At 42.0% G+C, this 22,483-nt stretch overlaps 1 protein-coding gene across 1 annotated transcript in view; it reads right to left on the reverse strand.

Annotated features, from left to right (window-relative positions):
* Positions 1-2,023: 2,023 nt before the first annotated feature.
* Positions 2,024-22,483, reverse strand: part of LOC311220829 (zinc finger SWIM domain-containing protein 6-like) — a 239,619-nt gene continuing 219,159 nt past the window's right edge. The window contains exon 14 of the mRNA XM_084304470.1: positions 2,024-4,710. Within this exon, the coding sequence (XP_084160596.1) occupies positions 3,848-4,710 (863 nt within the window). The 3' untranslated portion in view covers positions 2,024-3,847. The remainder of the gene's footprint in view (positions 4,711-22,483) is intronic.

Genomic DNA, 22,483 nt, shown 5'->3' on the forward strand with positions numbered 1-22,483 from the left:
CAGATTTAGCTTTACTGTCATGGCATTAAAACCAAAAGATTTTGAGAATAAGACATGAAGTACTGAGAGGGAAGCTAAGCTGTCTTGGATTTCAGTTGCACCTTAGTATCTGGAGTCTCCCATAGGTGCCTTTTCTCTTTCACTCTGAAAAGCTGCGCAGTTTCTCTCTAAAGGGAAAATGATGTGGAAATGAAGTGTTGAAACACTAAAAAGGTAAATGAAAGTAATGTAATTTAGATAATAAAAATCTCTGCTGAATTATGTTCTGGCAGAATCAGTAGACTGTAAAGGAAATTTTGAAAATGAACTGTGGGCAAAAGTCAGTTTCTTGGGCCACAAGACATAATCTCATAATACAGAATGAATATCACATCTTTCAGGAGTTCACTCAACTCACCAAAAGAATGAAGATTCAATGTTAGTCTGTGATATGGGAGAATTATGTTCAGTTTCCTTCAGCACTAAACAGAGACTCTGGATTAAAAAAAAAAAAAAGTTCTCATTTAAGGGAGTATTGAAAAACATTTTGGAGTATTGAAAAACAAAGCATTTTGAAACAATGATAACAGTGGTGTTCAGTTGCATACCTCAAAGATATAGCTCTGAAGAGAAGATAAGCAATTTGAGACGTATTTTGATTAGGTTTCTTTATAATGCAAAATTAATTCAAATATGTAATTTTAGAAATTGCATTAGAAATATTTGATCACAGTTTTCACCAAAAGAGCCTTGAGATTTTATTTTTTTTCCTGGAATCTTTTCCCTGGACTCTCCCTACCTCCACAAAACAAGAGTAGTACATATCTAAACTAGAGATATTGGCCAAGTCTCTGTTGGTCCACGAAGGTTTTTAACATAGTGTGAACTGTACTGTGCAGCACCACTAAGAATACACAAGAGATATTAGTCAGTCATGAAAGGACATGAAGTAAACTTCCATCCATTTTGAAGGAAGAATAAGCCATTCATCTCATCAAAAGCAGGTTCCAATCATCGGAACTGCATTTAATTCTAAAGCCTTCTCTTCAAACAGACTTCTGTTTTGCAATCTCCATAGTCCACAATATCCATAATATTGAATTATTTTTAAGAGGCAAAAGAAAACTATGCCAACCCTACTACAGAATGAGGTATCCCGTTGTTTCTTATTGTCTGTAACAGAAAATTCATGAGAAACTTCAAAACATAATGAGAATCCAATACTTGGAAGGGATAGAAGTTGCAGAAGCTAGATAACATTAGTACTACAGGTCAGGACAACTCAGCTGTTAGGAAGACTTGGTAAATACTCATATTTACATGAGAATTTGTACAAAGATTCAGACCTTTTCCTCCTTAATCTTCCGGTGACACAAGTCTCACTGTCAGAATTCATGAGTACACTGGCATCTTTGATAATTGCTTGCTGCATGCTAATTCTCATTTCAGCTGAAGATACTAAAAAAGAAAATGAAAGTCTTCAGATCATATAGTCAAATATGACATCATATAACATGCCTAAGATAATAAAGATCTTGGCAAAGTAAAAAACTCCCCTCTTCAATTTTCAACCATGCCATATCCTATTATTCACTGAGGGCTAGAAAACCTACACAAATCCTACAGAGCAAGGGCTCCCAAAAAGCAGGTATATTACCTCTCAGCTGTGAGCAAAGTCTCTATGCTGTGTGGAGCAAGCTGCACAGTTCAGAATACACAACATATACACAACATGAAAAGTCGATCAAAGAACAGCAAGAACTGTCCTTGTTTTTATTTGCAGTACATTTCAACTCTCATACCCACCTAAATAATCCATGAAGTGTGAACACGGCACTCTACCATCTCACCAGGGCAATATGCCAAGTCTATAGACCACACATCTTTCAATTGCAGGCAGCATTTTGTGCCTCCTATGATGCACCAAGTCTACTTCCATCTTTTGGACAGAAGCTGGTGCACTTGTGAGCACTGCCAGTAATCAGCAGATTTTTGAGGAACAAAACATTTATTTCTTGTTCTTGGTGATCATATTGCTTACCACTATAATGGACCAAAGTTTTAAGCTGGGCATTTAGGATCTACGAACCATTCATTCACAATTCAACTCCAGTAACAAACAACATAAAGGAGGCAGAATCAACTTTCAAAAAACTAATTTTAATCAAACCAAAAAAACCTGTTGATCATTAACAAGTTTATAAAACAGTGATTTAGTTACATAAATAAATTGATATCAGTGTATCAAATCTTAATTAATTTCAACTTCATGAGTATGTTTACATGGATGATGAAGTACATCCTTTTTACCTATTATAATAAATAAAATGGAGAGCATTAAATAGTTTTTCTAAACAAAAATACCTACCAAACATACCTCTATCATGTTCTCTAATGAAGGGAACAAGAGACACTGGACAACTTTTGCACCAAAACATAAAAACTGCTTTAAAAAGCACAAGGATACAGAACCATCAGCTAAAGTGAAGACATTGTACTGTAACCAAAGTTGGTATTTAATAATATAATGAAGAGTTTGGTAATTAGATCTTCAGTTTGGTTATTTTAAAGCATTAAGACAAGGCAAGATAGAAGGCTGCTTTTGTTTGAGTAATTCTAGAGAAAATAAAATATATTTAAAAAATAAACTGAAAAGTAAAACAGTCATACCTACACAACTTTCTGTCCTGCACAAAGTCAAAATACCTATGCAGAAGGTATATATATATAATATATATATGTTATTTGTGCACAAAGGTTAGCTCACTGCAAAGGCATAACATGTCATGTCAATCATTTTGGAAAACATTATGCGTTTTGTGTCAAAAGGATATTTCTTTAAGCTTTCTAGGCTAGGAGGCACAAACCCCAATTCTGGCACACTATATTCTTAATGCTAAGGCTTGCTGCTCTCGCTGCGTATTTTTTGTTGTCCCTCTTTACTATAGTGCCTGTTACAAGCATGTGTGTATATATATATACATATATATATATAAAACACCTTCCCCCAATAGGTATCAGTCCAACCATGCTATCCAAAAGGTGGCTCTGCATAGATGCCCAGCATATAGTTCACCACCTAAGCCAACCCTGAAGCAAGGCGCACTTTAATCCTTCTCATAGGTTTTCTTTTTTGTTTAAAACCAAGCTACTGCAGCTTCAAGTATTTTGCATTAGATAGATTTTTTTTTATAAATTAATGTTATATTTTTCAGTATTCAGACATATACTATAATATATATACAGTACAATAAATGCTTTCATTCTTTTTTATTATTATTTTTTGATAAATCCCTGAGAATGTATGTTGACAGTTGCTAAGTTTCCACATGCACAAGCATTGTGTGCCATGCTTCTGGATGAACAGCACTGGAAAGCCATGTGGTCAGCCTTATAACTATTAGTATTTCATTTGTTGCTTTGTTTAAATATGCTGAAATGTAAGGATGAGTTACAAAGGAGTAAAGCTGGATCCATTCGAGGTACTTATCACAGGATGGAGGTGTTTTGTTTGTTTGTTAAAGCCATTGCAATATATGCTTGTTTTTTGAGGCTGTGAACATATACAGAAAGAACAGGAGAGCGATGTGGGCTTTTGCCACTTGACAACATATACTCAGTGTAAACCAAACCTTTTTTAACCTCTCTCTCTCATACATAACAGAAAAAAAGGAGAAAAAAAATAAACAATAAACACACAAACTTTCACAACATGACAGTTTAGTTTGCAAACTCAGTATAACTATACACATATAATACCGGTGTGGCTCTGTTTCTTTAAGTTAAAAAGGATACAAAGGCAGGCTCAAGTAGAAACAAACCACCCTTTCCCTCCCCCCAACCCCTCATCCAAATTCACACATTTTCATCAACCAAAACGTTCACGAACCAACATCATCAGTTTCTTTTTGCCTTTGTAGATTTGTTTTAGGTTGTCAATAAACTGTGTAAACTGGATATGTCCATCATGAGCCATTAAGAAGGTCTCTCGGGCCTTGCTAAGGAACTCTATAAACTCACTATAGTGTCGAGGGCTGATGTGAGTGAGACGTGAATGAGTCGTATTAATGTAGGCTCCGATTGTGGCATCCAAGAGTTGCCTTAAAGGGGCTTTGTCCAGTGACATGAGCTTACCAGAGTTCCTCCTTCCATGAAGTCCCACTATGCCAGGAGTAGTCAAAGTACACCTACGCAAAATGTCTGACAGTACTGTTGCACATTTGACACTTTTGACCACCAGAGGTATTATAGCTGCTAGCTCATTTTTCCCAAGAGAATGGCTGAGTGCACATGCCCACAGAACATCATTAATAGCAGGGTGTGTATCCTGATTGTAACTCAGGTTGAGATGCGTCATGGCCAAAGTGGCCAGCTTGTAGGCCCGCATGGGGTAACCACGGTGTTCCATGTATCGTGCTATAGTAAAAAGTTGTGAGTAGCTCATGCCAGTTGTAGCAGCATCTAGAACAATTTGGTAAGCAGTCTCAAAAGCTATGTGATCCTTTTCACATAAGGTCAGTGCAGAGAGGGCACAGTTTTGAGGATCCTTCATGGCACACTGTAGAGCAAGCGTCCTAGCACTGCCAGCCAGCTTCTCCTGCTGATGGCAGTCCAGATGCAGACGGACAATGGTGCTGTTGGACATCACTGTTGTAGCAACAATACTAGTGGCTTCTGTTGGAGTGAAAAGTGTAAACCAGCTTTGCATGATGCTATCCAGTGCATAAACACCTTGGAAAGAAAGAAAGGATTAGCAATAACTGATAAAGCCTAGCAGATACAGATGTTCAGCAAGAGATAACGTTTTTAGCAAAGTCTAGGAAGTTACCAGTACATACAAGGGGATGTGCTTCATCAAGAAAGGCCAACCCAGATAACAGGCTGGAAGGGGACATTAAAACAAAAGCTACTGTGCAAACTCTGTAACAATCACTGAAATGCAGAGAACAACAACAACAAAAAAACAAAACAAAACAAAACAAAACATAAAAGATAAGCTTTAATCTCTTGGTGTAAAAAATGAGCTGTTTTACTTGATATTTAAAACAATTTGGATAACAAGTTCTGGCTCATTTGGTCTCATTACATCACTTAAAAGCAGCCCTCACATTGAAAAGTAATTTTAACTTATTTTCTCAATGTGCAGCTGTGGTCATTTAGATGTGGTCATTCAGAACGCAGAGAGTCTTCTGCTAGGTCTAGGTATAGAGAAGACGATGCTGGGCCATCAGAGGTGCAGGAGGATGAAGATGAGGATGTCGAAAAATCAACAGTAATTACCCGAAACCTATACCAGCGTGAGCTACGAGATGTGCAAAAAGATTTTGGTCACTGTATAGGTGAGCAGATTATCACCTGGCTGCTACAATGCTGGGACAGCGGAGCCAATTGTGTGGAATTAGAGGGCAGGGAAGCCAGGCAGCTAGGATCCCTTGCTAGAGACGCAGGCATTGACAAAGCAATTGGAGATGGAGCATGGCCTTAAAGCCTCTGGAGGCGTCTTCTGTCAGCTATGAAGGAAAGGTATCCCTTCAAGGAAGAACTTGTATGTCTACCAGGCAAGTGGACCACTATGGAGAAGGGAATCCAGTACCTGAGGGAATTAGCTGCACGGAAGGTGATTTATGAGGACCTAGACAACAGACAAATATCCACAGATGAAGTCAGGTGTACACGACCCATGTGGCAGATGTTTGTACAGAGTGCACCATCATCATATGCCAGCTCATTGGCAATAATGGCCTGGAAAGAGGATGAGGAACCCACAGTGGATGAAGTGGCTAAACAACTCTGGCAGTACGAAGAAAGTCTCTCCTCTTCCCTACAGGCCTGCGTCTCGACTGTGAAGAAACTTTCTGAAGAGGTCCACCAACTTAAAGAGAATTTATCTTCCTCCCCACCTGAACAAACCAGTTTCCACCAACTAAAAGAGAATACTTTGGAGAAACTTTCTGAAAAGTTCCACCAACTTGAAGAGAGATTATTTTCCTCCCCACCAGTGTCTCAGCTATCAGGGGTAAGCATCCATCTGCGCAAGGAAGACGATATAGTGGGTACACACCCCGTGCCACCCTGGGGTTTTACCAATGTGACCATGGAGAGGACATGAGAAAATGAGATGGAAAATCTACCTCGACCCTAGAGGCACGGGTACGTGAGTTGCAAAATAAAACAATCAGGAAAAAGGGGTTCTCTGAAAAAACTTGCTGCTCCAGTTTCCATCAGGCAGTCCTTTAAACACAGAAAGGAAGATTCTGACCAGGATTAGAGGGGCTCTGCCTCCAGCCAGGGGGAGGACACCGTAGTGTGACTGGCCTGGTTGCTCCGTGCATCCTTGGCATAGACATAGAAGAGGATATTTCAAAGACCCAAAAGGGCTCCGGTGGGCTTTTGGCATAGCTGCCTTAGAGACAGAGGGCATTAAACAATTGTCTACCTTGTCCCGTCTCTCGGAGGACCCTTCTGTTGTGGGGCTGTTGAGGGTCGAAGAACAGCAAGTGCCAATCGCTACCACAACTGTGCACCGTTGGAATATCGCACTAACCGAGACGCCCCGATTCCAATCCATAAGCTAATTCGTCAACTGGAGAGCCAAGGAGTGATCAGGAAGATTCACTCACCTTTTAATAGTCCCATATGGCCAGTGCGAAAGTCTAATGGCGAGTGGAGACTAACAGTGGACTATCCTGGCCTGAACGAAGTCACGCCACCACTGAGTGCTGCTGTGCCAGACATGCTGGAACTCCAGTACGAACTTGAATCGAAGGCAGCCAAGTGGTATGCCACAATTGATATCGCTAATGCATTTTTCTCCATCCCTCTAGCAGCAGAGTGCAGGCCACAGTTTACTTTCACTTGGAGGGGAGTCCAATATACTTGGAATCGGCTGCCCCAGGGGTGGAAACACAGCCCTACCATTTGCCATGGACTAATCCAGTCTGCGCTGGAGCAAGGGGGAGCTCCTGAGCACCTTCAGTACACTGATGACATCATCGTGTAGGGTGACACAGCAGAGGAAGTTTTCGGGAAAGGGAAGAAAATAGTCCAAATCCTTCTGAAGGCCGGTTTTGCCATAAAACAAAATAAAGTCAAAGGACCTGCACGAGAGATCCAGTTTTTAGGAATAAAATGGCAAGATGGACGTCGTCAAATCCCAATGGATGTGATCAGCAAAATAACAGCTATGTCTCCACCAACTAGCAAAAAAGAAACACAGACTTTCCTAGGTGTTGTGGGGTTTTGGAGAATGCACATCCCAAATTACATTCTGATTGTAAACCCGCTCTACCAAGTAACCCGTAAGAAGAATGAGTTTGAATGGAGCCCTGAGCAACGACAAGCCTTTGAACAAATCAAGCAGGAAATAGTTCATGCACTAGCCCTTGGGCCAGTCCGAACAGGACCAGATGTAAAGAATGTGCTCTACACCGCAGCCGAGGAGAACGGCCCCACCTGGAGCCTCTGGCAGAAATAAACAGGGGAAACTCGAGGTCGACCCCTAGGGTTTTGGAGTTGGGGATACAGAGGGTATGAGGCCCGCTACACTCCAACCGAAAAGGAGGTATTGGCAGCATATGAGGGAGTTTGATCTGCTTCAGAAGTGGTCGGTATAACCAGAAGTCACGGTGGTGTCTTCCTCCCTCACTGGGACATTTTTGGGTAAGATTTGAACACTTGGTTATACCAGTAAGACTGATGATTCTGAACATCAATTGATTTCTTTGAGACCTTTAGTTAAAACTGAGACCACTGTTGATGATGAAGATGAAATCCTCACTACTGTGCGAACAATCCCATGGTCACCAGCAGAGTTGATAAGAATACAGGAGAAGTTCTCAAGGCAGTCGAGACAGAGACTCGGAAGTCGAGTATGTGTGGCGAGTTTCTCTTGAAGGAGGAGACCAAATTACGTTGAATGAGGAAGAAGCAAGAGGTTTTGGGGGACCAGGAGTATTTTTAACTACCACACCAGGAGACCATAATTACTCTATAACTGAACGAGCTGTATACTGGGCAGGGGATATAGATCCCCAGGAGAGAGGGGAACCACTGGAAATTAGAGCCACAAACTATTCTGACCTGGCTGTAGCAGTACAGAAAGCAGCCTGCATTCAGGCGATATGTGAAAGATATGAATTCAGGAAATCCCCGCTGTTACCTCCTATCAACCCAGCTCAATTAACCCCTCTTATCTGTGGCCTACAAGATATAGATATTAGTTCATTCAGTACTAAGCCCCCAGATCACTCCCGGTGAGTTTGCCAAATCCATACTGAAAACCCCAGATACCCAAATTCAAAGAGAGATTGAAACTTAATAAGGAACGGGGTGAGTTGTGGTGTAAGGCCCTAGCTTTGGGTGCACCCTGACCATTCTTGTGTTGTGCCTCTACGGAGGACCTCTACATTAGTCTGATCTCTGGGTAAGAAAAATATTCCAGCTGGGAAGAATTGCCTAACCAGAAAACCCCCGACCCATAAGGAAAGTGCACCTTCTGCACCGAGCCTAATTGATGAGGAGGAAGCTCAGCAAAAAAAAACTATCCCTGGGAAGGCAGTGAGCCACCCTGCTCGGCAGGTATTAGCAATTCAATGGCTCTCTAATGAACACTCTGGCCCCATTCCCGTTGGACCCTGAAAAATATTGGTAAACTTTCTCATTGACACCAGGGCCCAAATGTTGTTAATTACACAAGACAGCACAAACCCTGGGCATAAGACCTGGTCGACGCAGGGTTAAATTCACGGGAATCGACAGTGTGGAAAAACAATGCCCCACCACAAAAATTTCACTCTGGCTGCCAGAGGAACAGAAATTAACCAGGGTAGAAGTATTAGTTGTTGCTGCATATACTAATATTTTAAGATTTGACATACTGCATGGGCAAATGTGGAAAATCCCAGATGGGACTGTGTGGAGTTTCATGACATATCAAGTGGATTCAGGCACAGTGAGACTGAGTCTGTTACAAACATCCATATCCTTCCCCCCTGCTAAAATCACTAATGTTTGGCAACATCCGTCGCCAGCAGCAGCACTTATGGGGATTGACGGTGTGGTAACAGAATTGGAAGAAAGAGGCATTATTAAAAGGACTCATTCACCTTACAATTCACCGGTGTGGCCCATAAAGAAACCAACCGGGCAACAGCGTTTTACAGTGGATTACAGACAGTTGAATGCTAACACTGCACCTTTGACTGCCGCAGTTCCAAACATGGCAGAATGGCAGAGATACTGAAAGCCTTCTGTGCGTCAACCAATACAATCACCCCAAATGTTTATTATATACGAGAAGAACATCCTACAGGATTTTATACTGGACAACCTGTGCTGGTGAAAATGCCTCAGATTGGAACAGCAGCAATGGTGTTAACTACCCCCAAAAATCCCTACACTTGGGAAGTCAAAGATTTTTATCTCACCCTTTTTCTAACCCTGATGGTTGAATACAACTGAGCATATATTCTTTCCTTTTGTGTTCACAGGAATCGTGACTGAACTGCTTTTGGACAGCTGGAGAATCACAAATCAGCAGTTTGGATTGATAATTCTATGCTTTACCCTGACCTTAATGCAATCCCTTTTGGTTCATAGCCAAAAAGACCCAAAATGGCCGTGGTCCCAAGTCCAGGTTAAATACGCTGGATTATGGGAACACGTGCTATCAGGGAAAACTTAAACTTAGCTACTGTGGTTGTACATGGAGCTGAGGTGTTTCATTGTGACATCTCATAATGACCCTTGGAACCATGCATTGTCACAGTATAGTGCAAGTGGTGCAAGTGTTGGAACACTGCAAAATATAAATTACCTAAATCTCTCTACTTTAGTTTATAATGGAAAAAAAAAAAAAAAATATTTTCAAAAGATGAATGGAGTTGGAATGATTCACTTTGAATGACTGAACTTCAAGCCACTTCAGGCCAGACAAATCAGTTGCCAAATAACTAATGGGTCTACTTACAATAGGCTGACTGAAATTAAGACAATTTATGCTGATTCTTCCAGACCACAAAATTATAGTACCGGTTGTAGCAAAACAACTGAACCAAATTCTATTTGCTGGCACAATTTTACTTTCACCAAATGTCCTGGTTTCAGTTAGAACAGAGTTAATTTTCTTCCTAGTAGCTGGTAGAATGCTATGTTTTTTGCTTAGGATGAGAAGAGTGCTGATAACACCCCGATGTTTTAATTGTTGCAGAGCAGTACTTATTCTAAGCCAAGGACATCTCAGCTTCTTGCTCTGTCCTGCCAACAGGCAGGCTGGGGGTGCAGCAAGAGCTGGGAGGGGACAGACCCAGGACAGGTGACCCAAACTGGCCAAAGGGGTATTCCATACCATCTGACGTCATGCTAAACAATATATAGGGGTGGCTAGCCGGGGGGAGGGGGCCGGACTGCTCGGGGTTAGGCTGGGCATCGGTCAGCGGGTGGTGAGCAATTGCATTGTGCATCACTTGTTTGTACACATTAGTAGTAGTAGAACTATTATCATCATTGTATTATTATTATTATTGTTATTATTGTTATTATTGTTATTATTATTTTCCTGTCTTATTAAACTGTCTTAATCTCAACTCACAGGCTTCACTTTCCATTTCTCTCCCCTGTCCCAGAGAGGGAGGGGGGAGGGTGAGCGAACGGCTGCGTGGTGTTTAGCTGCCGGCTGGGTTTAAACCACGACACCAAACCTATAATTGTGTACTGTCTTTGGGGTTACAGAGGCACTGAATTGCTATTCAAATTTATAATTGGTACAGTGACATCCACGTCGATTGTAAAGGACAAGAAGCTTCTGCTCCCACAGATATTTGAAAATGTACCAACTCGGACACTCCCATTGGTCTAACTCCTTCCATCTTCAACAACCAGAAAATGAGAAGCAATATGCCCTGTTCATTGATGGGTCCTGTCGTATTGTGGGAAAGCATCGGAGATGGAAGGCTGCTGTATGGAGTCCTACATGACGAGTTGCAGAAGCTGCTGAGGGAGAAGGTGAATTGAGTCAATTTGCAGGAGTGAAAGCCATTCAGCTGGATTTAGATATTGCTGAACGAAAAAAGTGACCAGTTCTCTATCTCTACACTGATTCATGGATGGTAACAAATGCCCTGTGGGGGTGATTACAGCAATGGAAGCAGAGCAACTGGCAGTACAGGGGCAAACCCATCTGGGCCGCTGCATTGTGGCAAGATATTGCTGCTCGGGTAGAGAACCTGGTTGTAAAGGTACGCCACGTAGATGCTCATGTGCCCAAGAATCAGGCTGCTGAAGAACATCAAAACAACCAGCAGGTGGATCAAGCTGCTAAGATTGAAGTGGCTCAGGTGGACCTGGACTGGCAACATAAAGCTGAATTATTTATAGCCCGATGGGCCCATGACACCTCAGGCCATCAAGGCAGGGATGTAACATGCAGATGTGCTTGTGATCAAGGGGTGGACCTGAGCATGGACACTATTGCACAGGTTATTCATGATTGTGAAACATGTGCTGCAATCAAGCAAGCCAAACGGTCAAAGCCTCTTTGGTATGGAGGACGACGGCTGAAATATAAATATGGAGAGGCCTGGCAGATTGATTCCATCACACTCCCTCAAATCCGCAACGGCAAGCGCCACGTACTTACAATGGTGGAAGCAACCACTGGATGGCTGGAAACATATCCACTGCCCGGAACACTATTCTGGGCCTTGAAAAGCAAGTCCTATGGCGACATGGCACCCCAGAAAGAATAGAGTCAGGCAATGGGACTCATTTCCGAAACAACCTTATAGACACTTGGGCCAAAGAACATGGTATTGAGTGAGTGTATCACATCCCCTATCATGCACCAGCCTCCGGGAAAGTTGAGCGATACAATGGACTGTTAAAGACTACGCTGAAAGCAATGGGTGCTGGGACATTCAAGCATTGGGATACGCATTTGGCAAAGGCCACCTGGTTAGTCAATACTAGGGGATCTGCTAACCGAGCTGGACCTGCCCAATCAAACCTGTTACGTACTGTAGAAGAGGATAAAGTTCCTGTAGTGCATGTAAGAAACATGCTGGGTAAAACAGTCTGGGCTACCCCTGCCTCAGGAAAAGGCAAACCCATTCCTGGGATTGCTTTTGCTCAGGGACCTGGACGTACTTGGTGGGTAATGCAAAAGAAAGGGGAGGTCCGGTGTGTACCTCAAGGGGATTTAATACTGGGTGAGAACAGCTCATGAGGTGAATTGTATTATTTGAATTACTATATAATTCTGTATGTCATCACTACCATGATTGCTATATACCATAGATGAAAAATGGTGATTAAATAGAATGTCTTGGAAAGGGTGGAACCTGAGCATGACATAAATGGTATGGAATAAGGGGTGGATATATGTCCTGGTTTCAATTAGGATAGAGTTAATTTTCCTCCTAGTAGCTGGTAGGGTGCTATGTTTTGGATTAGGATGAGAAGAGTGCTGATAACACGCTGATGTTTTAATTGTTGCAGAGCAGTGCTTACACCAAGCCAAGGACTTTTCAGTTTCTTGCTCTGTCCTGCCAGCAGGTAGGCTAGGGGTGCAGCAGGAGCTGGGAGGGGACAGACCCATGACAGCTGACCCAAACTAGCCAAAGGGGTATTCCATACCATCTGACGTCATGCTAAACAATATATAGGGGTGGCTAGCTGGGGTGGGGGGGCCAGCTGCTCGGGGATAGGATGGGCATCGGTCAGCGGATGGTGAGCAATTGCATTGTGCATCACTTGTTTGTACACATTATTATTATTATTATTATTATTGTTGTTGTTGTTGTTGTTGTTATTGTCATTGTCATTATTATTATTATTATTATTATCCTGTCTTAATAAACTGTCTTTATCTCAACCCACAGGCTTCACTTTCCGGTTTCTCTCCCCCGTCCCAGAGAGGGAGAGGGGAGGGTGAACGATCAGATGTGTGGTGTTTAGCTGCCGGCCAGGTTAAACCACAACAGGGAGAAGGAGGAACTTTACCCACTGAAAGTATACTACATGATCTGCTGCCTACGCCTATTGGAATGAACCTTATCCTGGTGAAGAATTTACTGTTACATGAAGATCTGAAACAGTTTATGAAACAAGTTTGAGAAAATGGATGAAAGACTTTGATTACTGTCCATCATGATATAGAAAAATACATCGAGTGACGCAAAGAATAAAGAAACATGATAAACACTGTTGGTGGGACACATTGTTTGGATGGTTGTCAACTGCCATGGGAATCTTCAACAAGATGCTTCACCCTGTTGTTGTTTTGTTAATACTCACTGTATTATGCTTTATGCTAACAATTAGTTTGTATGTTAAACTCTGGACTATAATGAAACGTTTACTATCCCTACACGATATGCATGCACTCGATAATCCTCGTCCCAAGAATGTATGTGATATACCTGACACATTCCAGATGTCATGAAGCTTGAGTGACTATAGTCACGGGGTGGGTTATGCAGAGTAATTGCCTAAAGTGACTAGGAAAATTAAACTAATATTCACATTTTAAAGAAAACATACAGAATTGAAGAGGCTTTCAGGGTGGAGTGTAGCTGCATTACCTAAGTGTCCCCTAGGCTTCCAACCTTAGATGCTATCGCACTAGGGGAACCTGGTGTGCTGACTCTAAGGAACAGTATGGAGCATAGAGCAGAGTGGAGACATCACGGCTAGGCTCTGTGACCAGGTGGGGACTCGATTGTTCTTGTGCACACCGAGAGCAATAAGCTGCACATTTGCTACCCTGAGCCAATGACCTGTCATGTTTTTGACAAAATGCTCTATTCTAGTGAACTTTTGCTCATTATAATATCATCATAATACCAAAACACACCTCCATCCCAAAAGCTACCTGCCTCCAAGGTGCGACCAGCCCTCACTGAGCACGTGCTGTGAATTTCTCAGAGCCTATACCTTTAAACAAAAGCGAGAAAACATTTTACCAATTATAACCAAGATATGCATGACTAGAGTCACTCAAGCTCAAGGTAGAAAATAATATAAATTGGCTAAAGAGAGAGGGGATGTTAGGGAAGATACCATCACGAAGGATACCTTCTGACTTCTGGGATCATTCAATGATCTGAGCCTCTCCCCCTCCGCCTCCTCCCCCCATTGGGATTCCGTGGGGTAAGTTTCGAATGCTTGGTTATATCAGGTGTGTACCTGCGTGTTTCATGCATGCTAGCTTGCTTTTGCAGACAGTGAATTTATTGCCAGCAATCCAAAGAACCTGCGTAGCAGTTGCTGTAATAAACTGCACTTAATTGCATTGTTCCTAGCCGTGATAGTTATTGAACGTGACTAGAGTGAGAGCGTGCTACATTATTGGTGAATCTGTGACCATGACAGTTCAATACCCTGAACCCAACTGGACTCATAGCGGTTAATTGGCCACACCCCTTAACGCGACAGCATCTCAAGGAACAGTGCATGCACAAAAGAACATGAAAGTATGCTAAATAGCTCACTTAATAGAACATCATGGCATGCCTTAAAAAAAATAAATCCTACCTACCCCCTCCCCTAAGGTTTTCAGATACATCTTTTATCAAATTCATATGCACCTGAACATCAAGCTCCTTAGTAAGGAAATACTCTGAGCAACATACCCTACTGGCTATTATCTGAAATAAATATTTTCCTTAGTATCACTTTATTCCTGGTGTGTGTGTGTGTTTGTGTTTGGTGGGGAGAGGAAGGGGTGAAACAGTGACTGATAGGTTCCAAAAATTTAACCTTATAGTCAACTAGAGTGCCTTAGTATTGCTAGAGTCAGTTAACACACGTCTGTGAGCCCACCTAAACCACACCCAGAGGTCCTAGTTTTCTCTGTAGGACTCTGATGCTTCCTGCACACCCCTTCACTTATGCAAAAATTCAGCATAGACAGAGAATACCAGAGCTTCATTTAAATAAACAGATTCCCTGCTTTACCAACTTGATTAAGTCTCAAAAGTACTTTGCATGACGTTATAGGCTCTTTATGAGATACTTCTATTAGAATATGTTAAACTAATTTAAAGCAGTATTAAAAACAGCATTTTATTTGCCAATACGCAACTGCACAAAATAATACCCAGGCACTAATATCTGTAAGATATTCTCAGTAATAATTATCTTAGCAAAGATATAATAACAATAAACCAAAAGCATTGCATGAAAATTTGCAGACACAAATTGCTTTCTGGCTGAGGGCATAAAAAGGCAAGCTGTATTTTCCCAAGCTACTGACAACATTAATTTGCCAGTTAAGCATAAAGCAAAGAAACTAATCCATAGAATAAGCAGCAGTAATCTTATGAAGTTCCAAAACTCAGGAAGCATCTATGAAACACAATCCGACTCAAATGTATGAAAAAGGAGTAAATACAGTAGGGAAGCATGCTTTCCAGAAATACCTCCAGTGACAATTAAAACTGCTCCCTTATCATAATATTTATATTGTCCCCTCTATCACAGGTACTGATTTTTTTTCTTATTACTTTTTTTATAGCTATACAGCTTTTAATACCCTCATCTTCACTTTTAGATTCTGTATCTTCAACTTGCAGATGGCAAACTGGAGTACAGAAGCTAAGGAATACTTCATCAAGACACACAGGAAATCTATGGCAAAGCACAGAAATGAACAGAATGTCCTGATGAGTGCATTATTCTCCCACTGTTGTCCTCTAAATATGAGGCTGGTACTGCTTCCATCTTTGTTCTTTGTGTTTCTTTTTTGTTTGTTTTTTACCTTGTGTGGTTAAATAATTACCTTGTGTGGTATATTACTATTTGGCTTGCTTTTCAGCACAGAGAGGCCTGCATAATGTCATAGGCACATAAGAAAGCTGTATTACACTCTAAGCTTAGATTTATCTAGGGGCTTAAAAAAAGATAAGAACCTCTCTACGAGATCCTGCCTCCTACATGGTGGGAGGCGTTCTTAGTATTTCATTCACCGGTTTTCTGTTTCCTCTTCCCCACAGCTGACCAGATAGCTGTCACACCTGCAACCCAAACCTGGCTTTTCAGAGCAAGCAAAGTTGTAACACAATGCAACAGTCCATAACCACAAGTCTTTTCTCTGCTGCAACCTCAAACCTAGACACAACGTGTAGGGGAGAAGGGGAAATCTGTGATATTTCCCATAAGGTTATGCACCCCTCTACCTTGCAGGGGAAGGAAGTCACGCCGCATTACTCAACTGTTGTCTCACTTGACTTGTGCCTATTCTATCATGTGCTCAAGCACATTACTACAATTAACATCTTCTATATGAAAGATTTTTATAGATCAACAGGAAGTGGGAGACATTTGCGGGGCTTGGGTACTGATAAGCAAGATCAAGACATCTAAGATTAACCCATGAAAAGGCAGGAGCCCTCGAGTAGCATCTCAGAACATACCTACATTATTGGTGAATATATGTTAGGGTATTTAGCAAGCACATATAAATACAACACACCAAGTAAATAACCATCATCACGTTATTACTAATATTTTCAGACACATGCACATGCTAATATGAAAAAATACAGATTAACCAACTGCCCCTTTGATTTCTATCAAGAGTCAAGACTCTTTCTTAGTCCCATTGAGACACCTTTTTACATAGCTTTATATATGTAAAAATAAAATATGTATAATTTTTAGCTGAATTTTTCCAAGCACAGAAGGAGGGGGGAAAAAAAGATGTATTATTAAATGGCAGGGAAAATCCCAACTACAAAATGCAAAGTGGATTACTAGGTTATGAGTAACAGTAAATAGAAAAAGAGCATGAAAGGAAGAGGCTGTTTGGGGGAAATCTTTTCTCACTTTGAATTTCATTGCCAGTCTCTACATTCCTTTGCTGTGAAAAGGAAATGCTGCTGTGAATGTATGACTTTCATGCAATTTTTGGCAAGGTTAGGGGACATCAGAACAAGCACAAGCTACAACAGGTTTAGCATTCTTCACTTTTTTTTTTTTTTCTTCCCAACTTCAATTACTTAGTTAGGTCTTAGCAAAGCTAACCTGTCATTAAACATCACCATTAAAGCCTGGCTCTCAAAGCCTGGGTGAAATTCAGGCTAAACAAGGGAGCAACAAAAAGTTCAGATTACAAGTGAGCAGTCTACTGCAGATCTACATTCTCCTGGGCTCCACTGTATGTGTTTTGGTGCTGCAAGAAGAGAACTGTAGACAGACACAGAAGTGACCATGAAGGATAGCAAACCCTGTCCTTGCAGACCTGAGGTGCATGAAATGCACCTCTCAGCTTCCACTAATTTTATATTGTGTGTTCCACACACTAAAAGAGGATTCAGAAAATGAAACAAACAGATGATTTTGAATACAGAGAGGCAAAATACTCCATACAGAAAGGAAGAGACTCGGGAAATTTGGTGTATGGTAAGCCCTCGCACAGGGAAGTGCTGGCACTACACCAGGGAAATTTGGTGTACGGTAACCCTTGCACGAGAAAGTGCTGGGTAGTACACCAGGGAATCTGGTAAACTCATAGGTGTGTGGTAACCCTTGCACTGGGAAGTGCTTGGCAGTACACCCCCATTTTCCAGAATCAGTACGTTAGTGTGTGGTACACTGCAGAAGGGAAATTTCTGTAGCAACATACTGACGAGGGCTAGGAAAAATGGGAAATATGGGTTCCAGGGGACAGGGAGAGTCTTGGGGGAGTGCCTACCAACAGTTCTTCCTGAAGAATGATAAGAAATTGGAAACATAATGGAAACATAATCCCCATATTAGAGGAGATTGTAAAAAAAAAAAAAAAAAAAAAAAAAAAAAAAAAGGTTAAATATTGTGTATCAGTCTGGACAAAAGAACCAATTAAGGAAACAGCAGTATTTTGGCCAAAATACGGGTCTGATGAAAATTCAGGCTTTAAATTTATGTGTAAACAATAAGATTCCTTTTTCGGAGAAAGAGCCAAGTTATGCTCCCTATAATCCTAATATTGTACCCGTGGCAGCAGCAGTCACTCCAGGAAGAGAGACAGGGACTGTAATTAACACTGTCCCTAAAGAAGGATCGTACTCTAGGCTCTGGCAAGAATTAGAACAAGGTAGAAGATATGTTGAGAATTTTGCCTTCCGTGATACTAACAGTACTAACACTAACTGCGTATCCTCTTAGGTGAACTACCCCCCCTCCTTACTAGCAGACAGGTTAGGACTTTTAAGAAGGAGAGGAAGTCTTTATTCGAGGACCCCAACAGCCTAGCTGAACAGTTAATTAGACCAGTTCCTACGACCTGACTTATACTCTTGGGGGAAGGGAATTATGTCTATAAGTATGTTGTTTACAGGGAAAGAAATGGGAATGATCAGGAGGAGAGCTGCTATACAAGAATGGGAAAGAGCTCATCCTCCAGGACCAGGGGTAATACCGGCAGAGCAGAAATGCCCACTTGCTAATCCTGGCTGGAATAATAATAGTGTGCAACACAGAAATCATATGAGAGACTTGGGGTCAGAATGAGAAAGTACTCGGGGATGAGTCCCGAGGACCCGGTATCCCAAGGGCTCTTAAAAGTTCATTGTGTGATTAAAGCCTGGCAAGATACACAGAAAATGCTCCAGAAGGTGGGGGGATGTAGTGAACAGTCACTGGGGGACGCTCCTGCGGGAGGCCCTGGAGGTGTGTGTCCGGAGGGGAGATGAGAAGGAAAAGCAGAGAGCGAAACTAATGGTATTGACAGTGCAGCGGGTAGTGAGGCAGAGGGTTGGAGAAAGAGGAAGAAAATCTTCAGGGGGAGTCAGGGCCAGGATGGAAAGGAGAGGAAGAGAGATGAAGGAATGGCAGGCAAAGAAAGCTGCCTGTGTTGTGGCCTGAATCCTAGCAGGGACAGGCTTTTGTGAGGAATGTTTTAACAATTCGTGTCCATGAGGAACAATTCTGTTTGAATCCTGTCTGCCTCTGGGCCCTGCACTGGCAATTTAATTCTTGAACCACAGATGCAGTGTGTCCCAGTCTCCCCCTCATTCTAGTCAATTTATCAAGTCTTCAGAAAATACTCCTTAAATTTATGAACCTGTTTGCTTTTGTTATTCCGGACTTCTATTTCTAACAATTACAGCCTTTTTTTTTCCTGTCTTCTTCGAGATTAACTTAACACTGCTATAGATGTGTCTGTGAATGGCTGGGGAAGAATGTTTTAATTACTCGTGAAGCGTCAAATAAGAAAGCTGTTTGTGTTTGATGTCTGGGAGTTTCAGAACAACTGATAACAACTAGTGACTGTTATGGGATACTATGCGGATCTTTGGTATCTGGTTAGGGGGGCCGAGAGATTAAGAGGAAGGAAAAAGAAGCTGAAGGACGGCTGGGAGACAAGACTTGAAGAGAATGTTCTATAAACTTGGCATGGTGCCAAGTAAGTACAAAGGGGGAGAGGAAGACTACGAGCCTTCAGCATGAAAGACCCCTAGAGACCCCCAGAGGAGACCCCCAGAGGAGACTGCGCATGTTCCAGTAGGAGGGACTGGACCCCGGAAGCTAATTATAATAATCTATTTTTTTAGAAGTAGTAATGAATATGTATTAGTCTAGGAGCATAAAAATCTGCTGCTTGATGTAACTGGTGTGCGTCCTGGTGGAGCGGAGACTCCCGGTGCACCCAGCGCTGTTTGCTTACCTCTATTCCTTTATATTCTTTCAATAAATCCTATTTTTTTATTTAATCCTAATTTGAATCCTGAGCCATTTATAACACTTTGATAAGATGTTTTAAGTGTGGCCAGGCTGGCCACTTCGAATAGCAATATATGGAGTGGAAGAAGGAGGAAAGAAGGAAAATGGGATGAAATATGGTATACTGATATGTTGTTTCAGCATCCTGGAGGGAGAAAGGTATGGAATTAAGTTGGCCCTTGACTGAAACTTTGGTGAAAGTACAGGCTGTAGAAAGAAAGATAGAAAGAAGTGTTTAAAAAAAAAAAAAAGTTACTGAAGGTGTTAATGGTGTGGTATGTAGCGTTTGACAGAGCTGTTTGAAGTTGAATGAGCAGGGAAAGGGGATGTAGGCATTATCTAAGTAACAGTCTAGAAGTTTTGGTATATTTGCTGTGGTGTTTGGTCAGTTTCCCAAGTATCAGGGAGGGGGATGGGGGGGGAACAGCCTGCTCCACCAGGAGCCACAGGCCGCAGGGGGGCTTCGGCTCCAGCTCCTGGAGTGCCTCCTCCCTCTCCTTCTGCACTGACTTTGATGTCTGCGGGGAGGTTTCTTGCTCCTTGCTCTCCCAGCTGCTGTTGAGCAGCAGGTTTTTGTTTGTTTCTTTGTTTGTTTGTCTTCGTGGATGTGCTCTCACAGAAGCACATACTGTGTTGCTCATGGCTTGGCTCTGGGCAGCGGTGGGCCCCTTTGGGGCCACATGAAATTGTCCCTTATCTGCCACGGGGAGGCTTCTGGATTCTTCTCATGAAGAAGAATCTTCTCTTCCCCCCCGCCCCCCCCCCATGAACCTTGCCATTGAACCCAATACACTGGGGCAGCTAGGTCATTACTGGCTAGTAAAGTATCAGGGATTACATTAACTAATGAAACCCTAAAAAGTGATGGGGGTAGAAGGGGCTGGGATAACAGTGCCGCTTCTGGGGGATACCAAGCTGAGACTAGGGGATAAAATGATCACTGGGCAATTATTGCATGTACCCAAGGCAGGGACTAACTTGTTGGGAAGGGATTTGATGATTAAATTGGGCATTCAACTAGTAAATTGTTAGACTGGAATAACAGTTAATGGAGTAATTATTAATGGAGTGCTCTCAGGCCCTGAGAGCAAAGATATACTCACCTCTGACTGGAAAGACCCTGAAATGGGGGCGGAAGCAACAATACAGATGGATGGTTTTACCTCAGGGGTTTACAGGGCCACCTATGTATTTGGGCAAGTTCTAGAACAGATTTTGGAGCAATTCCAACCTCCCGAGGAGGTGTTACTGTTACAAATATGTGGATGATCTTTTATTGTCAGGACAGGAGAAAACAGTTGTGAAGGAAGCTACTAACAAGCTGTCCAACTTTCTGGGAAAGCAGGGCTTGGGAATATTGAAAACTAAATTACAATATGGAGAAAGAAGTCAGGTATTTAAGGCATCTAATGTCTGAAGGAAAATAAAGAATAAATGCAGAGAGGATTCAGGGAATTGTTGAAAATTAAGAAAGAACTAAAAAGTTTTAAAAGAGATTTTTTTTAAGGAATCAGGAGCCATGAAGTCTGAAGGAAAATCGATACTCCCTGATGGGAGAGAAATGCTGAATAAAGTGATAATGAGGCAAATATTAACTGTTTTACATCAAAAGAGTCATTGGGAGGTGCAAGCAATGTGTGATATTGTGCTAAGAAAGTATGTCTGTGTAGGAATATACACTTTAGGGAAGCACATATGCAGAGGATGTACCATATGTCAAAAGGTAAATAAAAAGGTCTTCTGTAACCCATCTAGAGGGGGACGGGAGACAGGGGTTTGACCTTTCCAAATTATACAGGTAGACTTTACTGAGTTACTTGTTTGTCCTAATTGACCACGTGACTGGATGGGTGTAAGCTTTACTGCAAGGGTTAAAGCAGGCCTTAGAGATTGAGTGGGATTTTCACAGCCCCTGGCACCCCTCCTCTTCTGGGAAGGTGGAGCGAATGAACCAGACATTAAAGAAGCAATTAACTAAATTAGTGTTAGAAACCCAACTTCCTTGGGTAAAATGCTTACTCCTACAGGTTCAAACAGCACCAAGAAAGGATATAGGAATTTCACCATATGAGGTGCTGTTCAGATTGCCCTATCTGGGCAGAAGGGATGAGATACCACAATTCAGAACAAGAGAGTTTTCTTAAGAACTGTATTCTGGGGTTGTCCTCTTCTTTGTCATCTCTCAGGACCTGTGGGTTGTTGGCTCCAACCCCACCTTTGGAATTCCCCATTCACCAGCATCACCCAGGAAACCGGGTCCTGATTCGGACCTGGAAAGAGTCAACTCTGGCCTGAATGGGAAGGACAATTACTGACCACTGAAACAGCCGTAAGAACTGCGTACAAAGGTTGGACTCACTATACTCGAGTATAAGCTGTTCCTACAGAAGACTTGGAAGTTGAAATCGAAAAGAAAAATCTCATAGTGGACTCTGAGCGGGATAAGATAACTAACGAGTGTGACTTGTGATTGAGAGAAAGGACAGACCTATAGCGAATTGCAGTGCTCCCAAGGGGGGGGGGGGTTGTTATAGTAGTAGTGTACATCTTATTCTTTGTATCGATAATTATTTGGAAACCTGAGGTTTAAAAATAATGACAGGGAAAAATCAATTACTAATTTTGTTTTTAGTGATTCTAGGCCTCAGAGAAGGCCTCGGTCAATTGGTAACTTGGAAAAGGCATGACCAGATAATAGCAAAAACGGGATACCCCATCAAAATATGGGTGACTGTGACAGAGGGTTATGTACCACAAGCCATCACGTTTGATGCTTGTGAGGTGTTAGCTTGTGGAGATTTAAATG

This window comes from Netta rufina (assembly GCF_964035555.1).
Source record: "Netta rufina genome assembly, chromosome: W".
Lineage (NCBI taxonomy): Eukaryota > Metazoa > Chordata > Aves > Anseriformes > Anatidae > Netta > Netta rufina.